The 13,118-nt window shown below is 39.6% G+C and overlaps 1 protein-coding gene across 3 annotated transcripts in view; it reads right to left on the minus strand.

The window, feature by feature from the left end:
- TMC5 (transmembrane channel like 5) overlaps positions 1-13,118 on the minus strand; it is a 276,225-nt gene that overhangs the window by 183,342 nt on the left and 79,765 nt on the right. For all 3 annotated transcript variants that reach the window (XM_073591105.1, XM_073591106.1, XM_073591108.1), the window contains exons 3-5: positions 12,349-12,593; positions 10,131-10,208; positions 4,015-4,131 (exon numbers count right to left, since the gene is read on the minus strand). In XM_073591105.1, the coding sequence (XP_073447206.1) occupies positions 4,015-4,131; positions 10,131-10,208; positions 12,349-12,593 (440 nt within the window). The remainder of the gene's footprint in view (positions 1-4,014; positions 4,132-10,130; positions 10,209-12,348; positions 12,594-13,118) is intronic.

The following is a 13,118-nucleotide window of genomic DNA, read 5'->3' on the forward strand; positions in this document are numbered from 1 at the left end:
TAGCAAGGATAACTTGTCACACATTTGTGGCAGTATTGAATTGTAAGTCTTGTGAACTTGCTGCACATCTTCCTTGGCAAGTTGTACACTTGCAGAGCACTTGAAACACAAGTTCTAGTTGACACTTTTCCAGTTTGTAGCAAATTTGCATGGCAAGTCTCCAGCAAGAGCAAATCTGCAGTGGTAAGTCTACAGCAAGAGCCCCGCAAGTCTATAGCCAGAGTTATGCAAGTCTCCATTTTTGGCAAAGAAAAAAGAAGCAAGCAGCGCAAATCTTTAATCCCACATTCTGGTGATAGTGAACCCACTGCTATTAACCTAATCCCTTACTGTACACATGCAAAATACATTCAGTCCATTGCATAAAATTATTCATCTATCATACAAAAATGATTTGCTTCTATAAAAACAATTAACTCTTTGCCGACCAGCCGCCGCAGTCATACTGCGGCAAGTTGGCACGGCTGCGTGAATCGCCATCATGATACGTCGGCTCTTCAAAGCGCTATAGCAGGCACTATTTTGTTTGGGTACAACGTCACAATTGTTAGTTAAAGCGACGCAGTGCCGTAATGCAAAAAATGGCCTGGTCATTAAGGGGGTAAATCCTTCCGGGCCTGAAGTGATTAAAGTGCAATTGCTGTTAAAAAAAAGTGCAAAAGAAAAAATGGTGTGCTGACACAGTGAACAAAAAGTGCTTAGTGCAAGAAAATATTATTCATTAGTAAAGTGCATGCATCAAAAATTCATATGTGTTCAATATATTTGCAGTCCATTTTGCAATTCCTGGAAAAATCCAAGATTATTATTATCACTTTCTTGGATTTTTCCTGGGAATGCAAAATGGACTTCAAATGTATTGAACCCCATATGAATTTTTGATGCATGCACTTTACTAATGAAAAATATTTTCTTGCACTAATTTTATATTACATAATATGTTTGCATCTTTTTGGTAGATCATCAAACATGTGTCTTAATAGAAGCTTCCAATAATGTAATACTGCTTTTGTTTAATTTATAACAACAATTAAAAAAAATATTACACTCACATTAATAAAGCAGATTTTTTACTCCACCTTTGGCTCTGGAAATTGGGGGGGGGGGGATGGGGGGCCAGGGAGAAGTTACTTTTTCACCGGGTCCCTGCTCTGCACTTCTGGGTTTCTTATCTAGGTGAGATTGACATCGCCTCCTCCCTGAAGCCTCCTGGAATACTGATGTCACTCAGACTAGGAGGCTTCAGGTCAATCTCTGCCGCACTGCGCATGCGCCTCCACATGTCATAGGGAGTTGGCTCAAATAATCCTGAAAAGACAGACAGCCTCCTGATGTCAGAAGAGAAGATAGCGACATGGGACCCACAGTGCTGAGACGCATCAGCAGCTAACACTAGACAACATGAGTAAGCACTTGGACAAGTGTGAAACGCGTTAGCCTATGATCTGTACACTCTGTCTATGATGTCCTGTATCTGATGTGTTCCTGATTTTAAAATAAAGAAACTTGGATTATTACTTCCTGGAGTGCGGCTGTCCAGATCTTCTCATTTGCACATAACACTAGACAACGCTGGATTTGTTGGGCAAGTTTACATGTTTTTTTTTTAACAACTCAGTTGTAAAAATAAATAAAATAAAATAAAAGGGGAGCACAGTTTCTCTTTAGGGTGCTTTGCTAGCACTGGTATAACTGGTATATGAGAGAATCTGTGAGAAAGGATCATTGCTGTTCGGAGGCAAGTGCTGCTGTCAAAATACCATGTTCCAGCTAGGGGATTCCTATATCCATCCTATTTGTTTGGATGGAGGAATTGTTAGTCTTAAAGGCATAGTTCCCCTTTACCAAAAAACCTGTCTATGCAGGTCATCGGTGCCTGTAGATAAAAACAAACTGTGCAGTTTTAACCAAAGTTGAACAATGCCTTTGCTATAGGTATAGGCCATTTTCATACCTCCTGAAGCCTAACCGAAAAACCTCCCAGAGATCTCATCATCCCTTCCTGCCTTGTTGTTAGCACGTTGCTAAGAGACTGCTAGCTGTTACTGTTTACTTTTACCAACACAGGAGCGAGCTAACAAATGCTGAGCTCAGAGCTACTGCATGAGGGGAGAGAAAGAACACATGTGAAGGGGTTTGAATCAGTGAAAAAGCTCACTCTTGTGATAGTGGAGGTAAACAGTAAGAGCTAGAAGTCTCTTAGCAACCTCCTAGCATCAAGAAAGGAATTATGCCTTTAAGATTAACCAGGTAAGTTCTTTGGGTGTATGTTATGCGCCCCAACACTAAAAGGGTCAAAATAAGCTTATGGCTGTAGCGGCAGTGGTGAGATTATTTCTACCTTTTCCAGCAGGCTCCTGATCTTTAGGTAAAAGTGATCAGGCCACCTGATAAGTTTTACGGAACTAAGACTGAGAGGGAGGGGAGAAATTTGGGGTCTAATAGATCCCTAATGTTTCTATAACAAAACATCTGCCCAATGCTAACATATAGGGGAATGCTTAATCCCCTTGTGATAGCAATAATGTTTTTTTTTTTTTTTTTTTTTAAATCCAAACTCTTTTATTAATATTAAAGGTCAGGACAAAAAGCATCACATATCACATAATATACAGAATATATAACTTTTTCATAGTAATCCAAAGGGAATCCACTGAACAGAGGGATAAAGCCAAAAGTAATCAGTTTCAAGAACTCAGGGATTACCTGGCATTAGTGGAGGCTGGTTCTCCAGCCAAGGGGGAGGGCAGCAAACAAACCACCCTACCACTCGAGCCCTCCCCCATGGGTGGTACTTACGCAGTCAGGCTCTCAATCAGCGTCGATGAGAGCACTGAGAGATCGCTCTGGGCGGCCATCTCCCGAGTTCCTGGAAACTTCCTGTACATCCTCCCCTTCGCCCAGCCAATGCGATCGCTTCTTCTCTCAGCCAATCTTGATCCTCCTGCTTCCTGATTGGCCGGGAGAAGAAGCAGAAAGACAATAACACAACTGGGTGGGCTCAGGGCGGCGTGCTTTGCGCCCCAAGCCCACCCTTTTTTGAAGCCAATTAGAGCCTCAGGCTCTAATCATGTGCTTCAAAAAAAAAAAAAAAAACATTGGAATCTATGCATCCGACACCCTGCATGTAGATTAGGGGCTGGGCGTATGGATTGGGGGGCTGCTCCCCTGTGCCCCGTATAGAGCGTCTGCCACTGCCTCGCATACAACCATTAACAAAACAGTTTCCATTAGGTGGAGTCAATACAAACCAAAATACCAGATAGAACGTTATCAGCAGTACTCACATCTGCATCAGCCTATCCATCACTAATTGTGGAGGGGCTAAACCTGGTATATCTACCCAACCCTGCCAGACTAATTGAAATTTACATATGGCGATATTCAAGTTGCTCTTTCAATAGTAAGGAATTAACATATTCTATCCATTGTTTCACAGTCAGGATAGTGGAGGCCATCCAGTATCTAGAAATCAGCTTTCTAGCTAGGTACAAAAAACTAGATATCATTATATAGACACCGGGTTGGTAAAATTCAGGGTCCAGAGCAACAGTTCAGTAGGTATAGTAACTTGAGCAGCTAGATAGTTTGCACTACCTGGGTTCAGTAACATTTGAGTTTCGGACATCTCCAGAGCAAATGTATAAAATTACCTCATATAGGAGTTACATTTGAGACATAGGGGTGAATCCCTGCAATGATGTTAAGTGAGAAAATTAAGCTTAAAAAAAAAAATGAAAAGCACCACCATCTTTTATTTTATACAAAAATTGGGGATTAAACTGTGTATGTGTACACTAAAATTCATTTTAGTGTATTTTTTACTGAACATATAGAGTAGTAAACAGTTGCATAAACATCATGCAAGATGAAAAATTGCAACTACCAGCTTTGTATACTACAGGGACTTTTTTTTTCCAGAAAATATAAGTTTTGGGTGTTTTAAGTAATTTTCTAGTCACAAATGCAGATGAAGTTGAAGTAGTTGATAGTCAATGGAGAAGTATTGCTCACCTTGTTTTTTGTCATTCTCAATCTGTCTTTCCAGAGCAGGATCAAGCCCCGCAATGTTCGATGGCCGCATAAACTGTGGCGAAAATACAGTTTGCCGCCTCAAGCGGTTTCTTAGCCCTTCATTTGACAAAAGAATAAGATGTTATTAGCTGTTGGTTAAAATTAAAAAAACAAACAAAAATACTGTATATGTATTTTAGGCCTCATTCACATGCGGTGTACTAAAGTGTGCCTCGTTCACATGGGGTTACTAAAGTGTACCCCTAGGGAGGGAAGTGTTTACCTGCAATGGGATGTACAGGTATTCAGTGCATCCCCGTGCAGGCAGTCCCACTGATGTCAATTGAGACGCATCGGCTGCGCGGACTCTGCTCCCAATCTGTCATCTGTGTGGGTGCATGGCCCTGAACGCACACTGTCTTCATTTGGGGCCATGCACCCACATGGATGTGAGATTGGGAACAGTGTCTGTGTCCATGCAGCCGCTGCATCTCAATTGACATCAATGGGATTACCTGCTCAGGGATGCACGAACATCTGCACGTGTATCCCCTTGCAGGTAAACACATCCCTCCATGGATGTACGCTTTAATTTGCCCCATGTGAACAAGGCCTAAACATCAATAAATATATTAGCAACAACATCAGCAATAATAATAATATGGTTAAAACATTTGATTATTGTGCCCTGTAAGCACTGTAAAGCTGTACAATATATTACCATGTGCAGTACCTGGAGGTAATTCTATAACTTCCACATCAGAAACAAGACCACTGTGGTCAAAAGCTGTCAGTTCTCCTGGGAAAAGCATGTCTAGGGTGGCGTGTGAGCCTGAAGGCCCAGCTTCAGAAAAATCCTCCATATGAGAAATATTGTCATCTTTCTTACTGCATAAAGCCGTGGTACAATCTCTCATGGTTTTAAGCCTTTTATCTAAAGTGCTAGACAAAAATGACAATCTTGGTTTCTCAGGTTGATCACAAACTGAAATGACTGAATGCGGATCTTCTTCTATGGTGACCACCTGATGGTCGTTCAGTGCAGGCGTATCACTGGTATGTACAGAGACTGAAGTCTCATGCGTATCAACAGAAAGAGTAATGACCGGTCTTTCTGCCATTTTAATAACACAATGGGTATCTGTCAATGTATAATTCCCCTGATGAAATGTAGGTCTGCAATCTTGATATACTCGGTTCTAGGATGCTATGCAGGTCCATGGCGATTGTGTGACATCATTTATCAAATGCCTGACAGAATGATTTTTCTCAGAAGCAGACAACCAATAAGGGAGCGTTTTGTATCAATGTAACTTTAGTAATTTGTTTTCTGGTTGGTTGCTTTGCAGATTGCTGTAGATGCACTCTATGGTTTCCCATAGCAACCAATGAAAATCCTTTATTCATATGTAAACATGTGCTACAGATATGACAGCTGGAAGCTGTCTGGTTGTCATGGATAACAAGAACATTTTCTAACATCTGCTTATGTATAAGAAGTCTGCTACGTAGAACATTACTTGTTGCCCAAAGCAACCAAGCTTTCAACTATCATTCATGCCGTGCAGAATTGAAAATAAAATGGTGATTCTGATTTTATTTTTAGTCCATTAAGCACTTTGTTCTTCATATTTTTTATAAGACTAGATACGCTGTGTGTGCCGTTCATAGGAACTAATCAAATTTTCTTTTTCCATCTGCTTATGTAGTGTGGAATAAAAGCCCAATCGTTTACTATGGGCACTCCAAACTGTCGAATGGTGGCCATACATGCTTCAATAAATGATCGATTTCTTTTCCGATTGGAATAATTAGTCTATGGTCAACAACCCATTTGCGCAATATGCCACACATGAGGAAGTGGATTTCGAATGATAGTTAAGATATGAACAACAATCCTAAATCGATCACATCTCTGTTTCCACTATGTGATCTCATAATCTTATCGATCTAAATATGATCATACTCATGTACAAAGTATATCAGTGCTGCTCATTAATGCAAATTGATTGGTAATTTTCTGCCCTAGCCTATAGAATCAGTTTGATTGAATTTGCTTGAAATTGATTCTAAATTGACCAGAAGGGAAGTTATGACTATTTGATTATCTGCAGATTCAATCGGTTTGATTGAATCCCAGATTGGTTGGATAAAAAAAAATAATAATAATTTAATTGAATCGTGTATGGCCACCATTAGACAATTTTTCTTCAAAAATAGTGCTAAATGAAATGCAAAAAAACTAAGTGAACTCAAACTAGTAACTAGATATTGTTAAAAAAAATGACTTGCAGGGAAAAATCAAAAGAATCAATTACTGCTGTATTATCATGATTAACTATTGGTCAGATAAAAAGTATAGAGCAATGACCAGCAGGTGCAGATACTGTATAGGGATTTACAAGAATTTTTTACGGACATGTCTAAAACCATAATGAACAGATATTGAGGTGGAATATTATCAGATAATGCTGTTAATCTAAGATTTTTCAGCTCCCATGCATTATCCTTAAAAATGATCAGTACTGGAAGGTGCGTCTTGGTACCCTGGGGTGAGAAATAAACAGCCTTCCTACTGGTAATATAGTGTAATAATGATAATGATTACTTGGGAAACGAAAATAATTCAGCTTTTAGCTGCAGTACCCACCGCATTTTTGTATAGCTAAATTTTCTACTATATAAAGATAAATGGACACCAGGATTAGTATAATCACCTTGTATACACAATAATAGACATTTGGAAAGTATTGATTTTAAAGTTAAAGCAGAACTAAAGTTCTGCTGTTGTAAACTGTGAGCAGGCTCGTTACTGCAGAAAGCACATGCAATGTCTCTTTTGAAATAAAAAAGCTACAGAGTTCCCTGCAGCTCTGCTTACATTGCTGTCCATGTGTGTGTGTGTGTGGCTCATCCAGTGCTGGCCTATGTAGACAGCACCCAGAAGAAGATGACGGTAAGGGACGGGAAGCGTTAAAGGTAAGGTAAGTTTGGTCCCACCTTAATATATGTCCCTTTACACCTGAAATGATTGATGCCTTATCCAAACTGGGAAACAGCTTTATATACATAGGTTTCAGTAAGCACTGCTGTTCAAGACATGTTGGGAATTACAGCAGATGTAAAGGTTTTAAAACCTTTTACAACTGCTATTGCTCCTCCAAGATAAGGTGGGGACATACAGTAAGTGTCTGCATATTTGTCCTTAAGCTGGCCAATAATATTATTAATTTATTTATTTTTTCATTTTCTTCATCTTGTGGGATTCCTCGATCCACGCTAAAAAGAGTGGATGAATAAAGCCCCACTGGCTGTCAGAACACTTCAGCAGCAGTTACATCTGATTGGGTGCAGTTGCTGTTCAACCAACAGACTCCTTTGACAACAGTTGATTGAACAACTTTTTTTTGAATGGAGTGGGGCCAGCAGTGCCACCCACTGAGCAAATATCCACCTGTTTCTCAGAAACCAGCTGAAATTTGCACAGTGTTTGGCCAGCTTTACTCAATCCCTCTGTAGCACCCACCTAGTGTAGAATGCTAGGTAAATTTAGTTTTTGCCTCCTTCTGTAATCAAGGGAGCAGTGATTGTTTGGTCTGGTCTGGTCTGTTCAGGGTTTCACATGCTAGGCGTTTGATTGCTTCCCCCTGCCTCTAGAAAAACCTTCTAGAGCAGTGATGGCGAACCTTGGCACCCCAGATGTTTTGGAACTACATTTCCCATGATGCTCCACTACACTGCAGAGTGCATGAGCATCATGGGGTGCCAAGTTCGCCATCACTGTTCTAGAGCTTAGGGAGGGAGAATTCAAATACCTAGCCTGAATATTGGGAGGTGTGCCCAGATGAAGACTGGGAAGTCGATAAGTCTGGAGCCCTAGACAGATTGTCTTTCCCCAGCAAGGAGAGTTCCAAGTCTCAGTGGGCTATTGCCACTGAGGCACCCTGTGAACTGTGCTGCTGTTCTGTGAGGTATCAGTGGTGTCAGAGCTGGGACCTGGAAGTGATCTGGAACTGATCGCAGGACTTCATCAAAGAGACCTGGTCTACAGAAGGAATGTCTCACTCACTGGATTGCGTCCTGTGGACTTGTGAGTAATAATCCTGAATGAATTCCTGGTGACTGTGTTCTTTTGGGATATAAGTGCCAGAGGTACTGTAGCTTGGACCAAGACAGCTTTAATAGGGTCACAGATACTTGCATTTCTCTTTATTGTCTAAAAAGAGTTGTTGTCCCAGGATTCTCATCTAGACAGGTTGAGGGGCTCTGGGGAGCATTTGCATTATGCAGAGAAAACTGGCTTTTCAGTTTCCTCATTGTTTAGTAAAGTCTGTTTTGGGACTTGGAGGTGGGAGATTTCAAAGTGATCTGGGAGGGATAAAATTTAAAAGAACACTGATTGTACAGGTGTGTGCAGGGATTTTTGTGGAGACCCAACTATTCTGGGCTCCACCCTGGCACGCAGGAGGTCTTCGCCTAGGAGCATAGGTGTGCACAGCCTATTGCATTAGGGTATGCACCCCAAAGTTTACATACATACACGCACAGACACACACTATTATAAATGAATGTAAACAAACATTTTAAAATGTATTAAAACATGGACAATGTCAGTAGACGCTATCAGTAGGGCAGTGGGCGGTGTCAGTAGTTTTTTACTTTTTATTATTACTTTTTACATATTTTTTAAAGGGGTTGTAAAGGAAAAATTATATGCATTAAGATAAAAAACCTTATATGTGCAGCAGCCCCCCAGCACCCACTAATACTTACCTAAGCCCCATCTTCCTAGTCAAACTAGCATCTAAATTTGTTGACAACATCCAGTTTTTCATCCAGTTTTACACAGAAGGGGCTATTGTGTGATTTATGTGCCTTTTACAATAAACAGCATACTGTAGTAACAACCATGCTACTGCTATTTAGAGTAGAGAGTTTAATGTTCCCATAAGCTCCCAATGTTCAATGTCTGGGACAAACTGAGCACCTCAGAAATAAAAACAAATGCCACACTCCTAGCACGTCCTAAAAAACAGGTTTGTCTAAAGAACTTAGGAAAGATAGAACTGTACACAGTACAGGGTTTAGAAAAACAGTTGCACTTGAGTGCAAATGGGGACAAATTAGAACCCCTGTCAAATTTTACTTATATCTGGTTTGCTTACAATAGTATCATCAGACAGGAAGGTTTTTCTTTTTTTTTAATTTTTATTAATTTATATTTCTGTAGTGCTTTTCTTCCTAGGTGATGCAGCCATCTTGGGTATGCTCAGTTGAAGGGTAAGTCTCCAACATCAATACAAAAAATATATATTTTATATAGAATAGAATATAGAACTGAAATACAGCAATATTAATGAACCATGGAGTAAAGCATACACTGGCATTGTTATTTCACCTTTTCTTTGCTGCCTGTGTCCCTGTTGTAGATTTTCCTTCACTTTCTGTCTGGTGATACTGTTGTTAAGAGAATAGAAAGTGAGGGGTAATTTCCTCAATGGAGTCACAGATATCCAAACTAAAAAAAAGTGTTTTGGCTGGATATACAGTACATTTTAATTGTACCCTATAACACAAGGGAGAATATTACCACAGCTTTCGTTCAACCAGTTCACTTATAAATGGTTCCAATTTGGTTAGGTAGAAAGATTTAATGTAGGTTACGTATGTCAACATTAACTAATAAACAAATCAGGATTTTAGATAAAAGAAAAAATAGAAGTAAATAAGATATTATCTTAATGTCAATCCTGCAGTTAGAAAAAAACATTACCTGTTCAACAAGTTGGGAACTTGAGATGAACAAAACAAAGCACATCTTCATTTTAGATGCAGTTAGCTCAGCTTTTCTTATGTTCTATACATGCCATTAAAAAGAATCACCGACTAATCCAAAATATTGCCTAGGTGGTAAGAGAGATTCCCCAAGCCCCAGTAGTAATTTTCACTGCAGAAAAACGATTTTGAAATAAAATAAATAATAAATGATGTTTTTTAAATAAGATCTCTTTGGTAAATCATAACTCATAAGAATTATCTTATCAGCTATTGTGACAACTGCTTGATTAACCCAACACTGATTTAACATATAATCCCTAACCCTACCCTACCCCTACCTCCATCGACTGCATCATCGGTATCTCTGTCGATTTCGATAAAAGAAGGCCCATAATCAGTCCGAAATGAAGGATTATCTAGCAAAGAAAAATGTGTTAATAGTTACAATTTGTACAAGAGCAAAGCACATGATACCAATACTGAATTAAATATGAAACACAAGATGCACTGGGATTATTACAAAGGCCTATACAGGTGGCTGAAACTAGTCAATCCTACTGTAGGAATTGATTCTTTGCATGTCTTGATGGATTATTTATGAATAAAACCCAGTGATTTTATCTCAAGATGCTTTGGTGCCAGACTTCTACTTTTCTTTAGACTATGGACTGAATTAAATTTGTTCTATAAGAATATAAAATAAACCTATCTATGCTATATTAAAGGGGCGTACCTACAGCTGTAGCAGGGGTCGCAACATGCTCCAGTACACCTGAATAGGAGGAACAGTGGGGTGGCTGCATATAGAGGAAACAATCTCTCCGTTTTCCTCCTGCAGCCACTGAATGCCCACTTCTCCTCCTCTCCCTCCTGCAGGCATTCAGCAGCTGCAGGAAGAAAATGGATAGATCGGTTCCTCTGCAGCTGATCCCATCACTCCTCCTATCCAGATTCTTTCTGCTGCCTGCATGTGTGCTCTCCTCCCCCCCTGTGCTCTCTCCTGACCATGTATCATTTACCGACCCCTTCGTTGTCTGAATGAATGATCAGTACCGATTACTGACTTTGTACATTCATAACTGATGCATAGTAAACTGTGTTTGCTATGCATCTGTTTGTAAATGGACAGGAATGTTCAGTGCTATTCCTGTCCATTCATTCTATGCAGCTGAGGCTGCAGAGAAGGAGATTGAGGGCTGTGTACTAAGTCCTTAATATCTTTTCTTTGTCTCAAAGGTGAAACATTAGAGGTCTGATTTGATATTTCACCAAAGCCCCCCCCCAACAGGGCTCCTAAAAAATTGAAAAATAAAATAACAAAAATAAAAAACCACTAACACCAGTGGCGGAACTGCCAGGCCCACAAAGGTCGCACTTGTGACTGAGCCCTGTCGCTCTGCCACCGGGCTTGAAGGGAAGGGCCTTGGGGGGGGGGGTCAGAGAGGCCCTTCATAGTTTCTTGCACTGGGGCCCTGAAGCTTCTAGTTTTGCCACTGCTATATTATATCCTTCAAATCATTATTAATATCTGTAATAAGTTAGTTATATTTGTTTAGTGCTTTCATTTTTCAGTGTTAGTTTCTTGGCGAATTGTGTGCTGACTAAAAAAGTTACATATTATAGTATAGGTTAATTTTACTTGGTTTCACATCAGAAGTACTCTAAAATTAAGTTTAGGGATTTTTTACATGGTCTAAGATTAGGGATTAGGTAGAGGGAGTATGCTGGGAGTCGGTTGAGGGTTAGGGTTAAAGTAAACTACAAGTCATGACAAGAATTACAACAGTGTCAAGGCAGAACAATTCACAATCCCTGCAAACCTGCAATAAATGTGCCAGCAAGTGGACATGAGAATTTAAGTGCAAGTCTTTTGCAACTGAACTACTAGGAGGGTGAAAACAAGTGAATAATCTATCCCATTGACATCTATACTATATAGCCAAAAGTTTTGTTGACACCGATCACATCTACATTAGCTTATTGGTCATCCCATTCTAAAAGCATGGGCATTGATATAGAGTTGCCCCCCACCCTTTACAGCTATAACAGCCTCCATTCATCTAGTAAAGTTTCCTCAAGATCTTGGAATGTGTCTGTGGGGATGTGTGCCAAATTAGGCAAAAAAGCATATGTTTTGGTCTTCAGCTCATACCAAAGGTGCTCAGTAGGGCCGAGGTCAGGGTTCTGTTCAGGTCACTCAAGCTTATTCACATCAAACTCATTAAACCATGTTTTTATGGACCTGGCTTTGTGAATAGGCACAGAGTCGTGCTGGAACAGATGAGGGCCTTCCCCAAACTATTGCCATGAGGTTGGAAGTGTAAAGTTGGCTGAAATGTCTTTATGCGCTGTAGCATTAACAGCACCCTTTACTCAAAACATCTAAACTCAGTCATTTAAATGGATATCCACAAACTATTGGCAACAAATAGTATATATTGATTGTGGGTTTAAGCCAATTTTTTTGGCCAAAGTTGGTTCAATGTTTAATGGTCACACTTTCTGGGTCTTTGCATTGACAATTATGTGTATTTTATGTTGAGTGATTTTACTCACAGTGTCCTAGGGCATATGTCTCATCCCCTGTTGAAGTATATCCAGGTAATCGCACATTGTAATCAACATCTGACTGAAGATCATTCATTGGAAGAAACTCTTGGTTCCGCCTCTGGTTTCGTTCTTTAAAAAAACTATTTTTATGATCATCATTATCATCTTCTACATATGGGTTCTGTCGGAAAGATGAATCCTGTCTGAATGGTAGTCTGGTGGAAGCCCTGGATGTAGGTCTGCTCGGAAGCCTACAGAACATAAGCACAAATTTCCCATGTGAGATAATAAAGCAGTTATAGCCAAATTAGGTGACTAATCCACAAATATCCACTTATGTTTGTGATCCACAGAGACATGTAAGCCCTTTATTACCTCAGGGAACAACAAATCTTCTAAACCTTGCATTAGAAATATAGTTCCACATACTTGGCTGCATCTAAGATTTAAACCTGTAGTCACTGATGCATATTAGCCCCAATAATGTACAGGGAATAATTGTAATGTTTTTTTTTCCACAGTTCTATAAAATCTATTAATCTGATCAGATTTGTACTTAACCCAAAGTCCTGTTAACACCTCAGATATTATTATTATTATTGTAAGTCTTCCTGCTTATCCCTCTAGCCACAGGTCACCTATACTGTAAATGCTAGAGCTACGATGGTAAAATTCAGTTTTATATATACAACATATTCACCCTGAATATAGGTGTGTTATATAATAATTGATATGAAAAAGGTCAGCAATGGCAACTTCTGTTGTTAAGTTTACCA

Source organism: Aquarana catesbeiana, linkage group LG06, assembly GCF_042186555.1.
Source record: "Aquarana catesbeiana isolate 2022-GZ linkage group LG06, ASM4218655v1, whole genome shotgun sequence".
NCBI lineage: Eukaryota > Metazoa > Chordata > Amphibia > Anura > Ranidae > Aquarana > Aquarana catesbeiana.